Source organism: Rhinatrema bivittatum, chromosome 4, assembly GCF_901001135.1.
Source record: "Rhinatrema bivittatum chromosome 4, aRhiBiv1.1, whole genome shotgun sequence".
In the NCBI taxonomy this organism is placed as follows: Eukaryota; Metazoa; Chordata; class Amphibia; order Gymnophiona; family Rhinatrematidae; genus Rhinatrema; species Rhinatrema bivittatum.
Window position 1 is genome coordinate 409,715,061 of NC_042618.1, and position 25,848 is coordinate 409,740,908.

Here is a 25,848-nt window from a genome sequence, read left to right on the forward strand (position 1 = left end):
ATTTCCCAGTGGCTCCCCCCTGACAATCAGAGCTCTGGTTTCTATTAGGCAGCTCCCTGCAAACTCTTCTCTCTCTCTCTCACCCTTGCGAGACAGCTGTCTTTCATGAGTAAAACAGTCATAGCTTGAGGTCTCTGAAGGCCCGATGTAATAAGACATGAGTTAAAAATGTGCACCAAATTTCAGGGTACATTTTCATCACTCGCATGCTGAAAAAGAAGAGTTAACCTCCAATGCAGTAAGCTAAGGGTGTGCTAATGCATCGGGAGTTTAAAAATCACGCTAACCCAAGGTTGTGCCCACAAAAATATGCTTAGTGCGCACAAACCTGGTTTAAGCACAGACCTAGTTTGTGAGAACTGTAGGTGTGCAGAAAACATAATTTGTGTGCACGAAAGTTGTGCTCCTGATAGCTGTGTGCACAAAACTTGAATCAGGAGCACAAAAGTTGCCCTTCCTAGAGGGAAATTCTCAAACAGTTCGCACAGGGCTAAACTCTGCATGTACCCAAATGTTGTGCGCATAAGTCCACCTGGAAAATATGCGGGAGACCTCAACAAATGTGCGGACACACACACATGAGAAGCAGGTGTAACTTTGTGCATGTAGATTTACGTGCAAACTTTGAAAAATCAAAAGTCCTTACCATCACCCCCCCCCCTCAGAACACCTTTTGCAAGTGTGTGCAACATTACATGCAGCATCGAGTTCCGCATGCATTTTTATATACACTGGATCCCGTTAAATTTTCAAAAGTCAATTTGCATGCATTAACCAGGTTTTATGTACAGAAATCTTTAAAAAAAATAAACCCCCGAAAAGTTCAGAACACAAAACATAGGTTAAGAGTAAGGCTGTGCACAGACATTTTCTTTTGTTTTGCTTTTCATATAATTTTATTTTTGTTTGGTTTGGGTTGGGATTTTTTTTTTTTTCCATTTCTTTAAAATGAAAAAAAATAAAACAAACAAAATAAAAACAACAAAACAAATAAAACAAAAAATGTCAAGGCCCAGGCTAACCCTCTCTTCCCTAACCCCCACTCCAGGGCCTTCCCCCTTTCTTCCTGCATGTGTGGACTCTCTTACCTTGTTGTTGAAAATGTCTTCACGGGGCAGGAGCAATGCCACTACTACTATTACTACTTAACACTTCTATAGCGCTACTTGACATACGCAGTGTTGTACAAAAAAAGAACTCAGCGAGCTTACAATATAATCAAGACACGCATACAGGGCAAATAAGAATTTGGGAATTTCATTTATTAAGGCAATGGTTAAAAATTAAATGAGGATGTAAGTGGGACAGTCAGGGATTAAGATTTAAAAGCAGGCCCAAAAAGGTGGGTTTTCGGAAAGGGTTTTAAGTAAGGCAAGAGAGCGAGCATGACGTACCAACTCAAGAAGTCTGTTCCGATCAAATGGTGCAGCCAAGTGGAAAGCACAGTTGGGAACTGGTGGTAGAGAAGAATGGCATAGATAGGAGTGACTTGCCTAATGAGCAGAGTATACAAGGAGGGGTGTAGAGAGAGAGATAAGAGAGAAGAGATAGTGAAGGCTCTTGTTGGTGAGTATGAGGAGCTTGAACTATATGTGGGAACAGATTGGAAGCCAATATAGTGATTAGAGAAGGAGGGTTATATGGGTGTAGCAACTTTGGCAAAAGTTAAGACATGCAACTGGATTTTGGATAGATTGTAGTAGAGAGAAATGCAAGAAGCAGGTTGTAATAGTCTAAGCAGAAGGTGATGAGAAAATGCATAAAGGTTCTGGTAGTGTGTTCAGAAAGCAATGGATGGATTTTGCTGATGTTATAGAGAAAGAAACGGCACATTTTAGCAGTGTTTTCAATATATGTAGAGAAGGAAAGAGAGGAGTTGAAGATGACTTGACTCCAAACTTATGGGCTGAGGGCACTGGGAGGATTATAATGTTATCGACAGAAATAAAGGAGGAAGAAGGGGTGGGGAGATAAGGAGCTCTGCCTTGGCTTTGTTGAGTTTAAGGTGGTGGTGGAACATCCAGGCAGCAATGTCAGACAAGCAGGCTGAGAACTGAGTTTGGATTCCTGATGAAATTTCTGGTGTACAGAGGTAAATCTGGGAATCATCAGCATAAGATGGTATTGAAAGCCATGAGAGGAAATCAGAGCACCAAGGGAATTAGTATACAGAGAGACGAGAAGACAGCCCAGGACAGATTCCTAAGGCACACCAATTGATAATGGGATGGCAGTATAGGAGAATTCACCAGAGGAAACACTAAAAGTGCAATGGAAGAGGGAAGAAGAGAACCAAGACAGGACAAAGTCCCAAAATTCAAGTGAGGACAGAGTATCAAGGAGTAGGTGGTAATCAGCAATGTCAAAAGTAGCAAATAGGTCAAGGTGGATAAGGCCTTTGGTTTTAACCTAAGTGGTAAAGACCTTTGGTTTTAACCATAACCAGGTCAATGGAGACTTTGGCAAGTGCTATTTATGTGGCATGGTAGAGTGTGGCATGTAGAGAGTGAAAGCCAGAATGAAGTGGATCAAGAATGGTTTGAGATGAAAGCCAAGACAGCAGTGGTGAACAACACATTTAAGTAGTTTGGAAACAAAAGGGAGAAGGGAGATGCAACAATACTTGGCAGAACAGGTAAGGTCCAGTGATGTTTTTTTGAGGATTGGTGTGATTACAGCATGTTTGAAGGCAACAGGAACAGTAGCAGTGGAAAGTGATAGACTGAGATGTGAAAGATGGAAGAGGTGACTGCAGTGGAGACAGAGCTAAGGAACTGAGTAAGGAGGAGGAGAGAAGATGGGTAGTTTCCTCCACTGTGACTTCAGAAAAGGAGGAGAGAGTGGCAAACACCAGGGGGAAAGGTAGAGGAAAGAAGTGGGGGAGAGGGAGGTAGAGGTGACCTAGTTTAGAACTCAAGACTAATTTTGTAAATCTTGTCATGGAAGTAGTCAGCCATAGTCTGAGCGGAAAGTGAAGGGGGGAGGGAGGTAAAGCAAGTTTGAGGAGGGAACTGAGTGTGGCAAAGAGACAGTTAGGGTTGAATGTAAGAGAGTTTGTCAAATGGACATAGTTTTCTTGCTTGGCAGTTGCAACAGCAAACTGGAAGGAGGTCAGCATGAATTTGAATTGTATGAAGTCTGCATGGGCATGGGAGTTTAGCCAGAGACGTTCTGCAGAGTGGGCACAGGAATGTAGAAGGTGAATTCTAGGGTTGAACCAAGGCTGAAGTTTGGTGCGCCTTACAGGATGGATAAGGGGAGGGGTGAGAGTGTGTAAAGGAGAGGAACGTATACTGTTGTAAGAAGAAACTGCTTTGTCAACTGACTCAGACAATGTAGTGGAGGAAAGGAGAGATGAAACAGTAGTGCAATGAATACAAGGGTCATCAGCTTGCAGATTCCTGAAGGTGTTAGTGGTGACAGGACAAGGCTGTGGGGGGAGGATGGTTTAGTGTGAAAGTTATCAGAAAATGGTCAGATATTGGAAGAATTTAGGAGGAGAAGTCTGAGAGATAGCAATTGGAGGAAAGGACTAGGTCAAGACAGTGGCCATGAGAAAGGAAGGGGGGGGGGGCTTTATCAAGGGGTCGATAAATGACAGCTGCCTAGAGATGTAGTGGGGTGAATAGGCAGACAAAGTGAGCCTCAAAGGAAGCAAATGGGATTAAGGTAGAAGAAGGGGTTAAAACCTACAGGAGGGGGAGAGCAGCAGTTCAGCGCCAGGACTCAGTCAAGGCAAGGAGATGAAGATTATGAGCAATGAAGAAATTATGAGCAATGAAGAAATTATGAGCAATGAAGAAATCATGAATACAGGCAAGCTTGGAGGAGAAGTCCATTACCTGCTATTAAGTTCACTTAGAGAATAGCCACTGCCATTAGCAAAGGTTACATGGAATAGACTTAGTTTTTGGGTACTTGCCAGGTTCTTATGGCCTGGATTGGCCACTGTTGGAAACAGGATGCTGGGCTTGATGGACCCTTGGTCTGACCCAGTATGGCATTTTCTTATGTTCTTATGTTCTTAACAGGGTAGGCATTCAACAGAATGCACAAGAAAGAAAGAGAAGAGGGAGAGAGAAAGGGAAATAGTGATAGGATTGGAAGGGTAACTGTTTGAGATGTACTGATAAAGTGAAAGCTGCATTGGAGAGCAAGGTTTGGAAATGATAGCCCAATTGAGAGTAGGAAGGGAAGCAGGAGAATACATGGAAGAGAAGCAGAGGTGTGACAGCAACAAGGATGAGATGCTGTCAGGGAGAGTGGAGATCACTGAAAGACAGTGATCAGTACAAGTGATAATAGCAGCTGATATAAAGAAACTAAGAACTGGTGAAGGTAGGCTAACAGCAAGGAATAAGACTAGTGAGAACTAGCATCACAAAGAGAAAATGGAGTAGAACCATAGAAAGAAAGAAAAAGAGAGAGAGTAGCAACCTCCCCAGTACCTAAGCCAGAGCTTTCCAAACTTTTCATGTTGGTGACACACTTTTTAGACAAACATAATTTCGGGACACGGTAATTCAGTCTACTAGTAAACCAGAGGTTAAAGGTTAAACGAACAAAACATATTTCAACAATTTATGTATGTTTCCTTAAATATATACATAAATAAAATGTTTCACGACACAACCTATCTCATGAAAACCTTAAATTTATATTAAAAATATATATTCCAAGATTCATGTTATTGTTATAATTTATGAGAAACAATAATAAAACAAATTGTCTGTCCCCCACACACTCATCTCTCTCCTCCCCCCAGCACATGTCTGGCCCCCACACACTCATATCTCTCCCCCCTCAAGCACATGTCTGTCCCCCCAGCACGTTTGCCCCCCACTCACTCATCTCTCCCCCCCCAGCACATGTCTGGCCCCCACACTCATGTACCTCCTCTTTTTGATTGTTGCCAGTTAAGTGCTTCACTCCCTTCCATGATCACCAGACACTGCTGCTTGCAGTCAGTACTCTTCATGGCCAGGCCTCATCGGCAGCAGCAGCCAATGCAAGGACGGCTGGGCTCGTTCCACCCACCAAGCCCGCCCAAAAAACACAATTGACAGCAAAAATCACCCAATAATAAGCAACCCATAAACTGAAAAAAAAAAAGTGAATCTCTAGAAAAAAAAAAAGCCCAAACTCACATCAGAGTTGACCAGGATTGCGCGACACACCTGCACACTGCAGGCGACACACTAATGTGTCCCAACACACAGTTTGGAAAGCTCTGACCTAAGCAGTTACTCAAGGAATGCAGGGTAGGAGCAGCTCAGGCCCAAGGTGAGTTGGGGTGATTTCTGCAATCAACCTCCAAGACAGCTGGGAAGAGTATGCAAATGGCCAGCAACCTCCCCAATACCTAGCCAGCTGCTCGAAAAGCTCAGGGTGGAAGCAGCTCAGGCCCAAGGTAGGTTGTGGTGACTTCTGGAATCAACCACTGAGGCAGCTGGGAGGAGTATGCAAATGGATGGCAACCTCCCCAGTACCTGGCCAGCTGCTCAGGGATACCCAGTCGTTCCTGCCCGCCACTGCTGCTTTTGCATATGGTGTCCACAGACTGAAGCTGGCACTGTTGTCAATTTTTACAGTATAAAACGCTGCTGGCCGAGGTGAGGACAGCCCCATTCTATACAGCAAAAATTAAGAATGGTGCCATCCTAGATCTGCCAGAGCTGTTTGCATTAGCAGCAGTGCTGGGGCAGGAAGGACTGAGTATCTTGCTCCTGCCCCATGAAAAAAATTTTCAACTGCAGGCAGGGTAAGAAGGTCCAGGGATGGGGTCCAGGACTGGGGGGGTTTGGCAATGATGACAGCATAAAATTTTGTTTAAAATGAAAACAAACAAAATATTGTTCACTTATCTTTCATTTCATTTAAGAAAAACAAATTGAAATGAAACAGGAAATGTTGTTAAAATGTTCCATTTTGTTCAAATAAATGCACACCCCCTACTTAGGAGCATAGAAGTTGTGTGCACAAAACCTGAGTCCAGGTTCCCTGAACTCCAGGTCCAGGATCTCACCGGAGCACCGCACCCTTGACTAACATTAGCCCTGGAAAGGTGAGTTAACTATACCTCTGACCAAGTGTTACATTCTCAGCAGTAGGAAAAACGTGTGCTAAACCTTCCTAGCTTTAACGTTCTTCCCTGCATTGAGGAGCAAAAGCCAATGCCTTAGGATTTGCGTGGGAGTATGCTATTTGTGCTCATTTTTGTATGCAGACTTTTTTGTGCTTAAGACTCCTTATTAAACCAGGAGTAAAGCTGTACTCTCAGACATGAGACTCCAGGCACTCACAGCATCTCCAAAAGTGACTTCTAGTTCTTTTTTAAAACCATGTACAATTTCAAATGGGAAGAAAGGGAGCTGGAAGAAAAATGAAAACCTAAAGGAATCGTCAGGCATGCAGTTTCTTAAAAGTGACCAGCTCTTTTAAAAATACTTTTTCTAAATTTATTAAAGTGGCAATCGTCATGGCCTTTTCTTAACTGAACTCTTTAGCCCCGTCCATCCTTCCGGTAAATAACAAGAATGTCACTTTCTGCTGTCCTAGGCTAATGCAGGGTAAAATACTGTCTTTGTATTAATATCCTCCCCGGTTTGGTACGGCTGGAAAGCAGAAGGAAGGAAGGCAAAGGAAAAAAAAAAAAAAGAGAAATCCTTCCCCCTTCTTTCCCTATATACACAGACCCGGCTCTGAAAACTGATCCTTGGTGTTTTGTCAGGAATTTGCAGTCCTTCGGAAGGACTGTAATGAGCAGCAGCCTCGGCTGAGAGTCGGATCCCTCTCTCAGAACCTCATCCAGTGTGTGTGGGGGTGGGGGACCTCCATCCTCAGCCACGAATGTCCTCTCGTCTCACGTGGAGAGGCCAAGGACAGAACTGCAGCACCTGAGCTCGGAAGGATGGAGAGAGGTAATGGGGAAACAGAGCAGGGGTGCTGACCTGGAGAAATGCCCCTTGCATTCAACACTTCCTCTCAAACAGGATCAACTGTTCTTCTGGGTTGTTTTGTTTTTTATGTTTTCAGAGTTTGGATACCCATCAAGAGAATTCAGACCATCTACCTTAGCTGAAGAAGTCTGTGTGAGTTGGGCACAGATCAAGTTTTTTGTTTTTTTTTAAATCTTATTACTCGCTGATGTACATAAATCAAGACTTGAAAGCACTTTTAAGAAAATATTTTAAGGCTTTAAGGAGGGAGGAGCAATTTCTACTAATTATTAACTGCAGGCTCTGTTCATCTCTAGAAGCTCCAGTATTTTCGAAGCCCGACGTTCCTCTTCCCTCACCTGTGCAGGATCTGCTCAGCTCCTTAGTGCGGGAGAGGACGTAACCGTTCTCAGGGAGCCCTGAAACTCTGTGTCCCCCCCCCCCCCCCACAGCAGAGAGTGGAGGGAGATGTAGCTGATCAAACATCCCCCAGGAAGTTTCTTTCAGAAAGCTAACCTGGTTTCTTTTTTCCCCCCCTTCCTTTCGGTTGCGTTTCCAAGGCACAGAACGATGCAGCTGTTCATCCTCTGTCTGCTGGGATCCTTTGCTGGAGGGCTCTGGGGGTGCCAGCTGCCCCATGACTGGAGACCCCAAACTGAAGCCTGCAGAGCTGAGCTGGTGGAGACCATTGTCTTCGCCAAGGTGCTGGCCCTCCACAAAGACACCTACAGCGTCTACAACTACCTACCCTGGCAGTACGAGTCGGACCTCTTCTATTCAGCTGAGATTGAACTCCTGTGTGACCAGGCATGGGGCAGCATGCTGGAGGTACCAGCTGGGTCCAGAGTCAACATCACAGGATTGGGTTACTTTCCCTGTCACTCCTATACAGTCTTGGAGAACAACTCCTACTACTTCTTCTTAAGGTAAAAAAAAAAAAAGAAACCTTGTCTTTGCTATCATTACAAGTGAGAAAAGCAAAGCTGCCATGCTTTCAAACACAAAAGACATCACATAATTATTAAGGGTGTACATGCATTGAGGATTAGAAAAATGACAGCTTAAAATCTCTGTTCAGTGCTGTGTATGTCCAATAGTGCTCTAGAAATAATAAGTAGTAGTATGTGTAGCTTCAGACTGAAGGTGTAGAGGCGGGGAAGTAGGCTGGGAGAAAAGGCCGGCACTGTTTGTGACTTGGGATGAGATCACTGTTCCATCTGTGAGATCTCTAACCTTAGAAATACTGCTAAAGGAAAATAATATTTAGGACCGGGGGGGCTCCCTCAACTAAAGTATAATTAAGTATCTGGAAGCCAAATGCCTAAAACCAGTCACTGTATTACGCAATAGATTGATGACATCATCCAAGATCTCTTTCCTATACTTTTCATAAGACAACACCAGGTATTCATTTCACAGCAGAAAAATATTGTCCCGTACAGAAGGAATTGTGACCTCGAGAGACAATAGTGATCTCAGCCTTTAGCCTTGATTAATACAATCAACAGCAGCTACTATCGCTACCCTCAGAGCAATATTTTTCCACTGTGGGGCTCCCTGGGTAGCTCGTACTTGCTCAGCACGACTAGGGACCAGAGCTTTCAATAATCCAGGAGCAGCTGAGTTTCCAGCTACTTATGGAGAATCCGTCTCTGCTGCATGAACAGTGAGAATTACATTGGCCCATATGCCTTCTGTTTGTGCTATGCATGAGTGAAGTTTTGATGAGAAGGATGCCAGCTCCCTATGTGGTTAGTTCAGACTAGTTTTGGTTCTATCATATTGTAGCTCTCCCAATGCCTGTATGATGTCATCCACTCTGGAGGGATTGACTGCAAAAATCAGCCGCACTAGATCTGATAGGACGCCAAATTATCATTCTGCAATCAAAAAACAATGTTCACGGTTTTAGAAGCAAAACTATGTCCATAAAACACGTTCTGGAAGTTTATTTCACAATTTCTCAAAGACAAGTTTTATGTGATACTGAATATGTTGGTGTGTTCATATATAAACATAATGTATATGCATGCAAAAAAACACTTTTAAAGAATAAAAACGGAACTTCTAGGAACAACTTGTAAACAAAACGTCATTTCTCAGCATGAATGTTTTTCACATCTTTTGCAGGTGTCAGAAATTTAGACTTTCCATTAGGGCAGTCATGGGGCAAAACAGAGCCCCTGGGCGAGGGTTGCTTTTGGCATCTCCTTTCCTTTTGGATTCCCTTGCTTGCAAATTCACAGAATGACTCAAACGGGCAGCCTGGTGCTCCTCTCCCCCAGCCTGGTTTGGTGCCCAGGGTAAATGCCCTTCTTGCCCACCTGTCAAGATGGCCCTGCTTTATATCCCTTCCCTCTGATCCCCTCCCCCTTCCTGTTTTATGCAGAAAATTTGATATTCTAGTTTTGCCATTAGAATCTGAGCTACACCTTCATCCAGCCCAGAATGTCCACCTGTGCTGTACTCCTGGCTGCAGCACGTGTCTCTCAGGATGCTTTTAGTCTCTGTTTCTCATTAGACCCTCATGTGAGGGCTGCAGGAAATTGAGGGTGACAGCAGGAGGCAGCTCTAGCCTAGAGGACAAGGAGACATCAGCAGGGGATTGTCATCATTAACAAACATCCAGGTTGATCTCCATGCTTGAGGCACTTCAGGCCAGCATTTGCACAGCTGGTTTCCTGAGCTCCGTGAGTGATCTTTTTTTATCCGTAGAACTGAGAATCCTCCCAAAGGGTTGAACTTTGTTTTCCCTGTCTATTGCAAACCGGGACGGGATGCTATACCATAGGTATTTCCAAAGTTAATGCGACGGGGGGACAATCAGAACCATATGTCTGTGTTTATGTCAGACTTAATTTAAGCTCAGCTGTCACGAGCGCTGCTTGGAGTGAAAAAATGCTGATACTGAAAGGATTAAGCTCAGCTTGATGGAATCAGTTGGTTTGTGAGAATGACTGGAGAGGCTGTAGCAGGTTGCAGAATGAAGAAAGGGGAGTAATGGAATAAAAGTGGGATTGTATATGGTGGAGTAGAGGATGTACAACATAGAAAGTAAATGTAGGTTATTCGCCGAGTAAAGATTCCAGGGGACAAAGAAAAAGAAGGGACTTTCTGAAGAAAAGCAGGTACGAGTATTTTGAGTATCTCGCAGCCTGAAGAGCTGGGACTTGAGGAGGTGAGGTGAGTACAGCAAAGAGCAGGAGTTGGCACGGCAGGTATGACCAATTAACCGGAGGAAAGGCCAAGGATGGGAAAGATGCAGCTGAAATTGCTGGAGTGGATGAAGAAAGATTTTCAGAATGCAAGTAAGAGATAATAGATTGAGATTTTATCGAGAAGGATTTCAAAATCGGGCACAGAGGAGGCAAATATGAGTTAATTGAGGAGTGAGCTAGAAGAGAAAATATTGTACTTAATGCTTCTCTTGCTGAAAGAAAACTCTAAAACAGGGAGGATCTGATCTGATTAAATTAAGAGAATGGATGAGCAAGAGAGGGTGCACTGATTGATTCAAAAGAGATGTACAAGTTGGAACTGTCAGGATATGGTGGTAGAGGAGGGTAAATTTGGGAATTAGTACATAAGAACATAAGATATGCCATGCTGGGTCAGACCAAGGGTCCATCAAGTCCAGCATCCTGTCTCCAATAGTGGTCAAGCCAAGTTCCAAGTATTTGGCAAGTACCAAAACATTAAATAAATCCCATGCTACTAATGCCAGCAACAAACAGTGGCTATTCCCTATTGATTAATAGCAGTTTATAGACGTCTCCTCCAGGAACTTATCCAATCCTTTTTTAAACCCAGCTACACCAGCTACCTTAACCACATCCTCTGGCAATGAATTCCAGAGCTTAATTGTGCACTGAGTGAAAGAGAATTTTCTCTTCATGGAGTGCTCTCAGTCCCTGTATTAGCCAAAAAAGTAAATAACCATTTCACATTTACCCAATCAAGTCTTTTCATGATTTAGTAGATCTCTATCATATCCCCCCTCAGCTGTCTCTTCTCCAAGCTGAACAGCTCTAATCCCTTCAGCCTTTCCTCAAAGGGGAGCCATTCCATGCCCTTTATCATTTTGGTCACCTTTCTCTGTACTTTCTCCAGTGCAACTATATCTTTTTTGAGATGCAGTGACCAGAACTGCACACAATAGTCAAGGTATGGTCTAACCATTGAGTGATACAGAGGCATTATGATATCCTCCATTTTATTTGCCATTCCCTTCCTAATAATTCCTAACATTTTGTTTGCTTTTTTGACTGTCACAGCACACTGAGCCGACAATTTCAATGTAAAATCAACTATGACGCCCAGGTCTTTTGCCTGGGTAGTAACTCCTAAAATGGAATCTAACATCGTGTAGCTACAGCTTGGGTTATTTTTCACTATATGCATCACCTTGCACTTGTCCACATTAAATTTTATCTGCCATATAGATGCCCAATCTTCTAGTCTCACAAGGTCCTCCTGCAATTTATCACAATCCGCTTGTGATTTAACTACTCTGAATAATTTTTTGTCAACTGCAAATTTGGTCACCTCACTCATCATACCTCTTTCCAGATCATTTATAAATTTATTAAAAAGCACCGTTCCAAGAACAGATCCCTGAGGCACTCCACTGTTTACCTTTTTCCACTGTGAGAACAGACCATTTAATCCTACTGTCTGTTTCCTGTCTTTTAACCAGTTTGCAATCCACAAAGACATTACCTCTATCCCATGACTTTTTAGCTTGCTTAGAAACCTCTCATGAGGAATTTTGTCAAATGCCTTCTGAAAATCCAAATACACCGCATTTACCAGGTCACCTTTATCTACATGATTATTCACCCTTTCAAAAAACGGTAGCAGATTTGTGAGGAAGACTTCCCTTGGGTAATTCTATGCTGGCTGTGTCCCATTAAATCATGCCTATCTATATGTTCTGTGATTTTATTATTTATAATAGTTTCCACAATTTTTCCCGGCACAGAAGTCAGGCTCACCGGTCTATAGTTTCTTGCATCACCTCTGGAGCCCTTTTTATATATCGGGGCCACCTTTCAGTCTTCAGATACAACAGATGATTTTAATGATAGGTTATAAATTTCTTGTAATAGGTCTGAAATTTCATTTTTTAGTTCTTTCAGAATCCTAGGATGTATACCATTTGGTCCTGGCAATTTGCTGGTCTTTAGTTTGACAGTCTGCCTACTACATCTTCCAGATTCACTATGATTTGGGTTAGTTCACCATGATTTGGAACAGTTCATCTGAATCGTCATCCTTGAAAACCGTCTCTGGAACAGGTATTTCTCCAACATTCTCCACAGTAAACAGTGAAGCAAAGAATTCATTTAGTCTCTCCACGATTGCCTTATCTTCCCTAAGTACCCCTTTAACCCCTCGATCATCTAATGGTTCCACTGATTCCCTCACAGGCTTCCTGCTTCAGATATATTTTTTAAAGTTTTTATTATGACTTTTTGCCTCTACAGCCAACTTCTTTTCAAATTCTCTTTTAGCTTGTCTTATCAATGTTTTACATTTAACTTGCCAATGCTTATGCTTTTTCCTATTTTCTTCAGATGGATCCTTCTTCCAATTTTTGAAGGAAGATCTTTTGGCTAAAATAGCCTCTATCACCTCACCTTTTAACCATACCAGCAATCATTTGGCCTTCCTTCCACTTTTCCTAATGCATGGAATACATCTGGACTGTGCTTCTAAGATTGCATTTTTTAACAATGCCCACACCTGTTGTACACGCTTAACCTTTGCAGCTGCACCTTTCAGTTTTTTCCTTTCTTTCTTATTTTATCAAAGTTTCCCTTTTGAAAGTTTAGGGCTAGAGCCGTGGATTTACTTATTGTCCCCCTAGCCATGAAGAAGGAGGTAAATATATGGAGAAGGTGCCCTGGGGAGAAAATAATGAATCGGCTCAGACACAGCCCTGTGACGATGTAAGTGTTCACCAAGGATGACCAGCCTCATTAATATAGCTCTCTCCTGACTTGGAAACATGAGGACAGAATAATAACATATATAGACATGGTTTACAGGAATCTCTCAACAATGCTTCTGATGAATCAGTCACAATATAGCAGGAGTTTGCAATGCTAGTCCTCATGAATACGAGTGACAGATTTATGCACCCTTCTTCCTCCACTTGCCCTGAGGCTTTTGGCCATCCAGCTATACCCTTCTGAAGTTGTGGCTGGGCAGTGAGGGTCACCTCCAAAGTTACACTCAGCCCAGGGGGGGACTAGGGGTTATTGCGGAAGTGGACCCTTGGGCCTAGGTGGAGTTGGCGCAACCTGCAGGGAGGCTGAAGCAACCTGCAGAGCTGGCTGAAGCAGAGGTCCAACTGGATCTTCACCAATACCAGCCCTTGTTCCCCCTTAGGTTGAGCCCTCAGGTGCCGGGGCTGGCTGGATTTGGGCACGGGCCTCTGTGGGGTTGAAGATCCGTCACGTGGAAGATGTTGCGGGTCAGCACAGAGGAACTCAGTGACAGGTCAAGCAGCGGTCAGGGCAGGCAGCAGGCAATCAGAATCGGTTCAGGCTGTGGTCAAGGCAGGCAGAGTTCTCTCAGGGTCGAAGTTCAGGCAGAGGTCAGGCTAGGCGGAGTTCAGACCACAAAGGTAAACAGGTGGTGGTCAGTAGCAGCTGGAGGTCAAGCAGCATCAAAGTCCAGTCCAAAGTCAAGCCAGAAGTCCAATCCAAGGAGACAAGGAATGAAGAGAAGGATGAGGGACCACAGGAGCAAGGAGGGTCTCTGAAGACAGACGAGGAAAACTGACCATTCAGACAAGAACTCAAGACTAACTAGATAGTCAATGGAACCAGGACCAAGACACAGAAACTCAGGAACACAGCAGGAATCAGGAACCAGGAACAGAAGTCAAGAATCAAGAATTCAGAGGCAATGCACTTCTCTGAAGAGACAACCTATTGCCGAGATGGGGTGTACAAGGAGAGAGAGCTTTAAATAGAAGGGGAGCTCTGATGTCATTAATGGTCACCGCGGGGAAGTTCCCACTGTGGGCCCTTTAAATTGCAGGAAGTCGGGTGTGGGCACTAGGGCAGCCCGGAATCGGTGTCAGCATCTCACTCCCTTCCACTACGTCGGCCTCTCAGTCCTGGTGGTTGGGTGTGTGGCCATTTGGGGGCTGGCCCCGGCAATGGAAGCATTTAGTGAGAACATGGGGCTGGAGGTAAGAGCGGCGGTCCGCAGGCCCATCCCACAGACCGTCAAACGTTTTAGCTGGTTGTTCCTATATGGCTCAACCGAATAACGGTATATAAAACTCATCAAATAAATAAATAAATAGCAATGTGACCATGCAGAAGCAGCTGCTGGAATAACATTTGACAACTACCCTTTATCAGTTATCTAGTCTACCCATTGGGAAATCTGCCCCTGATGGACACCAAACATGCCTGGGTTTCACGATAATGAAAATATGCACTGCTTCCAGGCGCTCAATGGCCTTATGAAGACCCAGCCTCCTCCAGAACTGAATAAAATGCTTAGGGTAGGGGTCTCATTACTGGTCTATGCAAGGGCAATATTACCTGCTTTATCCTGATGGCACCTCTGCTTATGAACCAAACGTGCTATTACCTTTTATACTACCCAGGATTTTTGTTTTCAGTTTTCATATTATTTTTCCTGGGAATTTCAATGTTATAATAAAAATATAATCAGCAGAAAAATGACATTGATATATATAACACACAGGAGAAAAAATCAATGGAAAAATTTTCTTATAATAATGAAATTTCCAGGAAAAAAAATAAAATAAAAACTGAAAATGAAGATCCATATATACACCTCATGAATCTTCTTGACATAGGGAAAAGAATAATGAAACCTTCAGTGCTGTTTTATAGAATCCTACCTTGCTGAACCCAGTTCTTGGTTCTTTGGGTGATTCTTGGCAATGAGTGACTAATGCTGAGGGAGTTCTATGTAGTTTTGCTGATGCTGTTACTAATTGCTATGTCACAAACACATCCCTTCTGTATCTGTATGTATCTATAGATATATTTTTGTTAGACTTTATAATGGTAGACTTAATTTACAACCCCGAAGCTAGTTTTGTAACTGGAGAACAGCAGTTCGAGTTTTTGATTCTTCCAGTCCCATCAGAGAGAAATGACACCCAATGCTCTGCCTGCTGCTGTTACCACAAGCTATGTGCTCTGAAGTCAGAGCTTACATCTGGAACATCTGTAGCCAACAGTGATAGAATGAGTCATCTATAATTAGGACTAATTTTAGGATCTAACTTGTTTTCATTTTAAGTTTGTTACTAAAATTCTCTGGAACCTCTCAGCCCCAGTTCACATGGGGGTGGAAGTCTGTTTCAAAAGAGAAAACAGAAAGAGAGAGAGAACAAGATATAGGAAGGCAACAAAAGAGATGAGTAAAGAGAGCGAATGAGAGGCATATTAGAAAGAAAGAGAGAGAAACAATTGAGACAGTTCTGAACAATGCCAAGTGGCCAGCTGACAGTTCCTACTTCACTTTTTTCAAATCAAAACTTAAGATCAAAGGTTAAAAAGCCTGAACAAAGTCAACCAATCACAGATCCTGCTGGAATGCAGCCTAATCCAATCAGCTGCAGCTGAACCAGCCTTAGCTTCTGCTTTATGTCTGGCCTGCTGACAGTGCTCCACAGGCACAAGAAGAGGTGCACAGTCCACTGAGCAGGAAAACCTCAAAGAGAAACAGAGTAATCCTGAAAGAGAAGCCCTGTCCATCTAAAAGCACAGAAGCCAACTTTTCAAAACAACCGAAATTGCCAAACTTAACACAAATTACTTCTTCTTGGACACCAGGGGCAGACTGACAGTGATCTGGGCTCCCAGGCAATAAGGGCCATTGGCCCCTGACCACCCATCTAAGGCTAGGGGAGAGTGCTGTGGGCCCTCGGGCACTGCCCTATTGCGTGAAAGGTCAGGCCACCCCTGCCGGACACAGTGAGGGAGTTTGCTCAATACTGGGAATACTTCATTACCGACTGAACCCACATAGCTGGCGCTTATGTCTTGAAAGACATGGGAGGCTCTACACCATACAAAGGATGTCAGAAGAGCAGAAATTGCATGTCCCAATCACATATGAAAACACAGACCCTTGAAATATTTGTCCTTTTTTTCCCTTTATTGTGCCAGATTAGCTGTGCATCCTCTCCATTCCTTCCTCCCTCCTCCTGTTCTCTCTCCTTGGTCTTACATTGAGTTTGAAGTGAATGCATTGCCTTCTGTTTTCCTTGGGCTCTGGATTGTTGTTGAAGCTAAAGCTGTGAGACAGAAAGTTGATTTCTCCTCCCTCTGGGATTACCTTTGAGTTGAATGCTGATTGGAAACACATTTCAAACATCCCTTGCTTGGGGGCCTGTCAAGTCACTGAGGCCATTGTGTTTCTTGTATTCATTTTTCCTGTTCCTTGATAATTTCATGGAATTTTTGAGTCTCCGTACCAGTCAAAAGACGTGCTTAGACTATTTTCCTGGGGTTACTCCCTTCTAAGTGTTTTTTTCAAAATCTTTTGTCTGTCTGTGCAATCTACAGTGAGAGTGCCCTGAAGACTACCACAGCTAATACAGAACTTTCTGGAAAATTGGGGACGTTCTATTTTTTTGTACTTCCCAAAGCTAATAAAAAGCTATAAATTTAAATTTTAGATCTTTCGTTATGGGTCTGTAAATATCTGAGTACAGAGAGGTTTGTGTCCTGTAAGTCTTCTGAAATATTTTATTGTCGTCTGCTTCCTTTTCATTCATTTCACTAGTACAGACATCACACACTTGAATAGTGAAACCAAAAGGTGTGGAACCTGGATTTAAGTTGTCCAAGGATAAAAATGAAGACTATTGAAAACTAATTGTTATAAACTTGTCCCCAAGGTTTCCTTTGAAAATAAATCTCCATTGTATCCTATCAAAAGGCTTTCACCTTGTTCTATATGTGTCATTCTTTCATGGGTGAATCATGCCAGATTTGCTGGTAAGTTGGTTGAGATTTTTCGGTGGACTTGATGCTTTTTTGGCATTTGCATGCACATCTGCTCAGTCACAACCCCACAGCATTTTTCTGATGAACTCAAGCCTATTTGTAAGGGAAACATAAGTCTCTATTTTCATCAGATCCTAAATTTCTCTATCACCATTTGATTTCATTGACAGTCTGTCAAGAGTCTGATCTCCTGGAGACAGAGGAGAACACACAGAGAGGGAGATATTTTATCTGCCAGACTGCACCATAAATAGATTTCAAGGCTGGCTGAGAGTGATATTCTTTTCATGCTCAATAAAAATAAATAAGGGCATTAATTTTATTTATTTAATTCTTTTCTATACCGACATTCATGACACATGTCATATCACATCATAACAAAAAGTTTTATAGTTACTAGTATTCGACTGCTTCTTTCATTGCTTTATGTAAACATGTCTAAAAGCTTTTCTTTATCCATAGAATGGATGAAAATTATAATCTTCTTCCCCATGGAGTGAACTTTCAAGATCCCATCTTCCCAGAAACCCCTGAAAACCACCGGATGTTTGCAAGTCTCTTTCAGTTCTCAAACTGCTCTTCTGGTACTGAACCACAACTCTACACCCCAGACTGGGAAGTTCAAGAGGATTACCGGGTAAGAATCCAGTGAAACACGTAACAACTGGGAGACATGACACTCATAGTATTGATTGCTGGGTCATCCACAGTCCAAAATATATAGCCTAAATGTAAGTCTCCACCTATGGAAGGCACCACATAAATAACTCCACCTGTGTGATACAGAATGGGCATGTGCCACATGCTCGCCCAACTAAAAGTTCACTGAGGAATGGGGAGTAGAGGTTGGAGCAGAAAACTATAAAATTAAAAGACACAAAATATTACTATTACAAGTAATATAACCAAAATCAGTGCATGCACATTTACATAACACATTTATAAGGTCATTTATCAAAATGCTATAAGGTGTTTTTGCATATGTTAAAGGCTTATCGCATGTGAAAAGCACCGTTAACGCATGCAACAGCACCATAACATATGGTGCAATGCAAATCTGAAAAAGAGGAGGAGTTTAACTATACCTTGTGAGGGAGGGAGAGAGAGACTAGCCATAATGCCCTCATCCTAGATAGGTATTTATATCTCTATGGGAGGCCCACCTAGTAACTCAAGGTGAGGTTTAGGTATTAGCGTAGGGGGTTAGGGTTCACTTTGACATTCAAAGTGAGACATACGAACAGAACAGTGCTCTCTTGTGAAGATTTGATGACCCTCGGAGTAAGGAAACTCACTCAAAGATGAGATTTGTGCAATGTTCTCTCAACCTAGCTTGATGGACTCTCTAACTGGGTTTTTTTTTTTTAATTTTTACTTTTGTTTTACTTTTGGGGCCTCCGACTTAATATCGCCATGATATTAAGTTGGAGGGTGCACAGAAAAGCAGTTTTTACTGCTTTTCTGTGCACTTCCCCGGCGCCGGCAGAAATTAACGCCAGCCTTTGGTCAGGCGTTAATTTCTGAAAGTAAAATGTGCGGCTTGGCTGCACATTTTACTTTCTGTATCGCTCGGGAATAACTAATAGGGACATCAACATGCATTTGCATGTTGTGGGCGCTATTAGTTGGGGGGGGGTTGGACGTGCGTTTTCGAAGTGCTATTACCCCTTACTGAATAAGGGGTAAAGCTTTTTCTATCATATGCGGTATTTAGTGCATTTTGATAAATCCAGGCCTTAGACTCTTATCCTCCAGGACCTCCACTGGCTCCCCATCGCCTTCCGTTCCCAGTACAAAACACTCACCATCCTCCATAACACTCTATACAATAACAACTCACCCTGGCTTGAAAATATGCCTCAATTCCGCCAAGCTAATCGCCCCACGAGAAACTCCCTTGCTGGCACTCTCCAAATCCCCTCACTTAAAATTGGGCACCTTACCACTACCAGGGATAGAGCCTTCTCTATTGCGGGCCCCACACTTTGGAATTCCCTCCCCCTCAACCTCCGCCTAGAACCATCCCTGAGCCACTTCAAAAAAGGAATCAAAACATGGCTCTTTAGACAGGCATACCCCAACTCCTCTCAATCCTAATTTTGTCCTACGAACCACCTCAGCTCACGCTCAGCCTTTATACCACCCCTTCCTGCTTCCTTCCCTTGCACTCCTAGCCCCCCCATTACCCCTCCCTCTCACCCCTTAGCAACCCCTCCCTCAAAGTACCTGTGCCTTACTGTACCCCTCTTCACTCTACCCCCACCCGCCCCTCTCCCCCTGCTCCCTCCCTCCTTTCTCCCCCCCCACTAGCTTTTAACTATACATATGTGCACTTGCCTCCTCATACTGTAAATAAGCCCTCATATGCTAATTTCTCAAGTGTACATGCCTCGTTTAATTTGTTTATAAGTTCTTTTGCATATTTAACCCTAACTTGAATGCAAAAAAGTTGTAATTCTGCTGTTGACTCTCTTCCTTTGTATTTTGCATATTACCCAGTTAGCCCCTCCCTTGTTCATTGTAATTTCCCTTCTCAGTTACTTGTAAACCGACATGATGTGTCCTACGAATGCCGGTATAAAAAAGTGTTAAATAAATAAATAATAGTAAAAGAAGAATTTATTAGTATTGCAAAAGATAAAAAAATTAGCTTTTTGCAACTTAGAACCAGAAACCCACAAACTCCATCCTTTCTTTCAGGTCAAGCAAATTAAAAATTAGTTTCCCAAATCCCTATCTAAATTCTGGCCAGAATATCAGAATATGATTTTTCAGTTCAATTTCATGTGATGCTGAATAAATACATTTCTCTGCTGTCCAGTAGCTCCAGTTAGGTGATGAATGCAGTTGCAAGATACTTGAGGAATCTGCAATGACTACCAGCCTGCCACGTGGACCCGGTGATCCTCATCAAAATAAAATAAAAATTACTTCTCTTTTCTGATTGAAATCACAACTGATCTTTTGGTTATTCCCTAAACTCAGTTTGTCTAATGCTTATAGGAAGTAAAGACTATGCTGATACTGTTTATCTAACTAAAAAATAAAATAAAACCAAGATTTATCTAAAAAAAACACTTTACTTGCCCTAGCTACCAATAACAAAGACTAAGCCTGTTCCATTTACTGGATAAGGGCTTACTGGCACAGCCCAATAATAAACTCCCTGCAGCAAAAAAAAACTAATTTTTCCTTGTTTTCAACAAGTCTTTACCTAATGACTATCTCTCTGCCTCTCTTCAAATAAAACCCAGGTTTTCAAAGAAACAGCTGTGATTGATAATGAGTCTCATTAGTATTAGATCCCTTGTCTATTATTGGTTACAGGGATGAATAGGTAATATATCACTTCCCTAAGCTGTGATACAAAAGTATCCCTAAGCTTTGATATAACATTATTCCATTTGCCAGTTTAAATCTAAACCATGTCTGATAAACTATCATAGAACAGTTAATTAATTATATTATCTTCCTCCTTTACTGGATATCCTTAGAGTGGCAGTGTTGTCTAGCAATGGCACAGCACTGGGTTCCAGCCAATAGGTCCTTTTGTTTCATTTTTAGTTGCAAGGCACCAAAGTCTCTTTCATATGGGATGTCAAAGAAAGAGTACCAGTCTCAATAACCCATCATAAACAAGAGTCTTTCAAAACATATTTGCTCTTCCCTGCATATTAGGCATTTTCTAACTTCAAATAAAATGTCCAGGAGTTACCTTATGTGTTATCTAAATTACACCTTAGGCAGGAAAACAAATACAATTAATAGATGTTCCTTTTGTCACTGACTTACACAGAGATACCACAGGGAAAAAAAATCAAAAGACCACAAGGTAAAGCCAAGCAGAGCAATTTGAATATTTCACAAAAGAAGATAAAGATACAATATTTATTAGTTGAGCTTCTTAATAATAATAATAATTATTATTATTATTATTATTTATTTGATTTATATTCTGCTTTTCCAGGCACTTCAAAGTGGATTACATTCTGGTACCATAGGTATTTCTCTGTTCCCAGAGGGCTCACAATAAGTTTGCACTTGAGGTAATGGAGGGTGAAGTGACTTGCCCAAGGTCACAAGAAGTAGCATTGGGATTTGAACCCCGGTTTATTTATTTTATTTATTTATTTAACAGTTTTATATACCGACCTTCATAGTAAATAACCATATCGGATCGGTTTACAATTAACAAGAATAAAAAACTGGGGTAACTATTCAAGTAAACGAAAGATAAACAGTAAGTAGGAATGAGTCAAAGTTACAATCAACAGGGACGAGTTTACTTAGTTTGCAGATACTTTCTCTTCCTTCTTTCTCTCTCCACTTCTTCCACTTCTTTGCTTTGCTGTCCTCTTCCTATTCATCCTACCTGCTCTATTGTCACAGTTATTCCTCCTCTTTTTTTACTGCATCTCTCCTTATCCTCTTTCTTCTCAATTATCACTCTGGATTCCTCCCTCCAGGAAGCCAACCCAGGGTCCTTGCCTTCTCTATCTCCTAACATCCCTGGTCCTCACTCTCACATCTTTCTCTTCCTCCTCCTCATTTCCCCTTGCTCTCATTTTTCCCAATTCAACCCTCTTTCCTTCTTACTATCACCTTCCCCATCTCATATTGCTCTCCTCCTCTACCCTAACTCTTGCCCTCTCTTCCCTCCACATGCTTGTTCTTCCCTTTCCCTCACTCCCTCAACTCTTGTTTTCTCCTCTTTCTGTCCCCTCTTGCTCCTCTCACATTCTTGTCCCTCCCTTTGCTTGTCCCCTCTCTTCCCATTCCAACTCTCCCTTCTGACACTCCCCCCTCTCTCTTTCTCTCACACACAAAAAATCATTCTTGGAAAGGTTCAGAAGTAAGAAACAGAGAAGGGGAAGATCCTATACACAGCATGGAAAGACTCAGAGAGAGTAAAGTAGGACCTAGAGCATTATAATTCCATATACATTTCATTAATAGAAAAGTATACTATTTGGGCATATGCACAGCCCTTAGAATAGAAGGAAAAATTGTGGGAAGATCTATATGAACAAGGGTTAAACTAAGAATTAGGTAAAAGCTGAGCTCCGTTCTCATGTTAGACTTCATAGCATCATTCATTGCTTGATATATATATACTTGTACTTTAATTGACACAGAGTTCATACATATATTGGTTATAACAGTTATACAAAATCTCAAAGCCCTTAAAGCAGTACCATTCTGTAATGAAATGTGTTTGCCCATGCTCTTACAATTCCCTGGTATGCCATATGCGAGTATGATTACTACATTGAGAATGTATTGGACAGTATTACAGAGTCAGTTATTAATGCACTATGAGGGAGAGGATCATTCACTTCTACTGGCTATGTCATGTTGAAAGTGCATGGAACTAGAGAAAAATAGCCTATTACAATATATGATAACATCCTGCTGAGGGCTGAAGTATCATAGCAGTGTAAATGTCCTTATATTCCATTTACTTCCTAACAGCATATCAAAAACATTAATTGCCATTGATTTGCTTTCAAGTCAGAACCATTAAAAAAAAAGGAGGTGATAATTAATGCCTCTCTACAGGTCATCAGTAAGACCTTATTTAGAATACTGTGTCTAGTTCTTGATACAATAACTCTAAAAGGATGTAGCCAGGCTGGAAGTGGGCCAGAGAAAGGCTAACAAAAATGCTATAGGATCTAAATCCAAAGTCCTATAAGGTGAGACTTGAGGACCTAAATACTCTAGAGGAGAGGTGAGATAATAGGTACATAGGAAGGATAGTTTTCAAAGGGATTTCTGCAGATAAAGTAATACTTTACCCATAGAAATGGCCCTGTAGAAAATGTCACTGCCAATATGAGTATAAAATTATATGCATACACACTATATTATATACTTATATGCATAGTGGTGAGACATTCCATTGGGGTGGAGTCTGGGTGGGAGGTGGGACTTTTAAAAAGTTTGCACATAAATTCTCTTGGCAAAACTACTTGCACCAAATAGCAGGTGTAATTCTATGTGCATACTTTCGCTTTAAAAATGAGTGTGAAGTCTGTGGGTAAAAGGTAGCTGCAGACTTTACACTGGCAGAAAATTACCCCATAAATATAGCAGAGTTATTAATCAAGTACAAGGGAGTAGATTCAGGAGCAACAACAGAAAATCTTTCTTTCCAGAAAAGTTAGTGGATGCATGGAATGATCTCCCAGTGAAGGTAGTAAAGAGAAAACCAGTAATAGAATTCAAGAAAGCCTGGGATAAGCACAATCATGAAGAAGTGAGGGGAAAGGCAGAGATCAGCTGTGGTCTATTGCATTATGTTACTTCCTACAGCTGCACAAGCAATTAAGTTGGGCAGACTCGATGCACCTTATGGTCCTTATCTACTGTCATCTTCTATGCTTAAGGTTTTCTTTGTGTTTGTGCTTTTGTATACAGCTCCTGTGTTCCACAGTGCAAAGGGCTTTATTGGAAGAGGAAGAACGTGTGAAGACACTATCTCAAAAGGTCCGAATCTTGGAGAAAGCCAATGGCCACCTCCGAGAGAAAGTGAAGAACCTCAAACGCTCAGTGCGTCAGGCAAAGGTAGAGAGTAAAAGGGATGTCCTACTGACTAAACAACTTGTGGATGAGGAAGAAAGCCTGACAAGAAAGGACCCAAAACTGGACAGTAATAAAAGGATCCTGGGAAAGCCCACAGGAAACAAAGTGTAGTGAGTGAATAAAAGCCCAGTGCCCTTGATCTGTACAGCTATTCATCTGGACTGTTGTTGATGTAGCCAAAGACATAACTTTTTATGACCCTCCGAGAAAAATGGGAACACCCTTGTCACACCTGTGGACCAGCTTGTTTGAACCTGGCACCCATTTAAGAAGTTTACAAAACTCTTTGTCAAAATGACAAGCCACTAAGCATTCTTGCTATTGACATTGTGGAGAAATGTGTTCGTTTTTTATTATGTGGGGAGAAATTGTTGGATAGATGGCCAACACTAACAATATCTGAAGTAACTTTTCTTATAGATTACAAGAAAATTGCCTTTCTTGCCTTCTGGGCCTGCTTAATACTAGTGTTTATAACTTTTCTGCTTAATCTGAAATGACTAAGATCTACTCCCAAGAAGAAGAAAGGGAGATTTGATGAGAGAAGGAGATAACTTAATCAGCTGCTGAAATGCAGCTTTTGAAGAAAGACCAAGCTAGAAGCACTCTGTAAGTATCTAAGGGTGGTCACATCTCGAGGTCATGTACAGCATCATCTCTGGACAGTTCTTAGGTTGGTCCAATAAAATGCATAACAACCTGCAGATTATTTAATTTTCTCCAGAACTAATGTGATTGCCAGAGCTCTACAAGAAAGTGCCCAGTAATAATAATAATAGACATATTAATGTTCTTGCCAACAAGATGATTCCACCATCTGAAAAAAGGAGAGTTGGCAACTTTACTACATTCAGAAAACAAAGTTTCTAATACCATTGCTGGTATGGTGCTATTATGAAAGAGGAATTCTACATAGGTGTGAATCAATCTGAGTTGTACGAACACAGAGTGACATTTAACATCAATGGTACAGTGTCTATCTGCTCAGATCCTTGACTGAGAAAGAAGAGTCACAGGAAGAGAAGGAGAAGAATGAGATGAAAGAGCATTCAGCCTTCTTCCTCAAGGGCTGGTATACTGAGAGGTGTGTCAAAGAGAGCAGCATTGACATGTGATTTATAGGAATGCAGAAGCTCTGGATAAGAATGAAACCGTATAGCACAATTAGCTTTTTACTTATTGTTGTGAAACTTCTCAGGCTACAGTATATCCTAAAGATACTCCTTAGCATACTCCAGCTTTTACTACACCTTGTAACAATATGGCGGGTGGGCGGGTTCTAAACGGGAGGTTGTTTCTTTTCTAGTACAGCTGATGTACAGGGGAAACATGTTTTTTGTCAATAAAGATAACACATTCTGATCTTTTTCCAAGATGTTTTTTCTTGAGATTATTTTTTCCACAAATATATTAATCAATAAATGCATTCTCATAGAAAACACAGCATGCAAAGTGCAATACTCTAGTTTCTTTTTTTTAAATTTACCTTTTGTGGTCTCAGTGTGGTCTCTGCCTCCCTCACCTCTGGCCAGATGGTCTTGTTGGCCCCCAAGGCTGGAAGATAGCCTTCTCCGAGGTGTACCCTAAATGCTGCTGCTTGGCTAGTAGAACTGCCAGAGTAGTGGCAGCCATCTTTCCTCCCACCCTAGGTGTGAATAGGTCACCTTCACAGTATGGCCAGGCCTCCGCTGAAATAATGGTTACTGTGAAAGGGAAAGGTCTTCATACACTCAAAACCAGAAGCGAAAAGCAAGCCTCCAGTACAAGGCATCTCGAATTTTTTTTAGACTGGCATGGTAGCTTGCAGCATACTGTTCCCTAATATCTTGCACTCTTTTAGTCCAAATATATGTAAATTCAGCAGAAACTGCCATCTTGTTCTGTTTTAAAATCAAAACTAAACTGCTTTCTGAGCTTAATCTTACCATAACCACAAAATGAAAGAAACATTTTTGTAAATCGAGCCCTACGTCTGCTCCAGACTGCCAAACCTTGTTATTATGGTAATGAAAGTCATATGGAGATCAAAAGAGCAGCTGGGGGGCTTCATTACAGCACATATTCTATCAAAGGCTTCCCAAGAGGGAACACAACTTTATTCGAGGATGAGCAGATATGTGGGTAGGCAGTAGAGAGAGTGGTGCTGGATGGAGTTCCTGGGAGCCCCGCTGCCATTGTGGATTCCTGGGAACTCCCGCTCCCCGCTTCCCCAGCAAATTACTCATGAAAGCAAACAGTGCTGTAATGAGTAGCGCAGACCTGGCAGGAGCCCCAGTATGTGCAGAGTAGATGATTTGTCTAAGGAGGCATAA

General features: G+C 42.0%; 1 protein-coding gene across 2 annotated transcripts; it reads left to right on the forward strand.

Annotated features, from left to right (window-relative positions):
• The first annotated feature begins 5,973 nt into the window (after positions 1-5,973).
• Positions 5,974-24,807, forward strand: LOC115091168 (coiled-coil domain-containing protein 3-like). Of its 2 annotated transcripts, XM_029601134.1 has the most exons (6): positions 5,974-6,064; positions 6,731-6,920; positions 7,036-7,091; positions 7,499-7,864; positions 17,414-17,588; positions 23,372-24,807. In XM_029601134.1, the coding sequence occupies exons 4-6, from the start codon at positions 7,509-7,511 to the stop codon at positions 23,645-23,647; spliced, it is 807 nt and encodes a 268-aa protein (XP_029456994.1). In that variant the 5' UTR covers positions 5,974-6,064; positions 6,731-6,920; positions 7,036-7,091; positions 7,499-7,508; the 3' UTR covers positions 23,648-24,807. The 2 variants fall into 2 exon arrangements, with proteins under 2 accessions (XP_029456994.1, XP_029456995.1); XM_029601135.1 differs by having other exon boundaries at positions 6,731-7,864.
• The last annotated feature ends 1,041 nt before the right edge of the window (positions 24,808-25,848 follow it).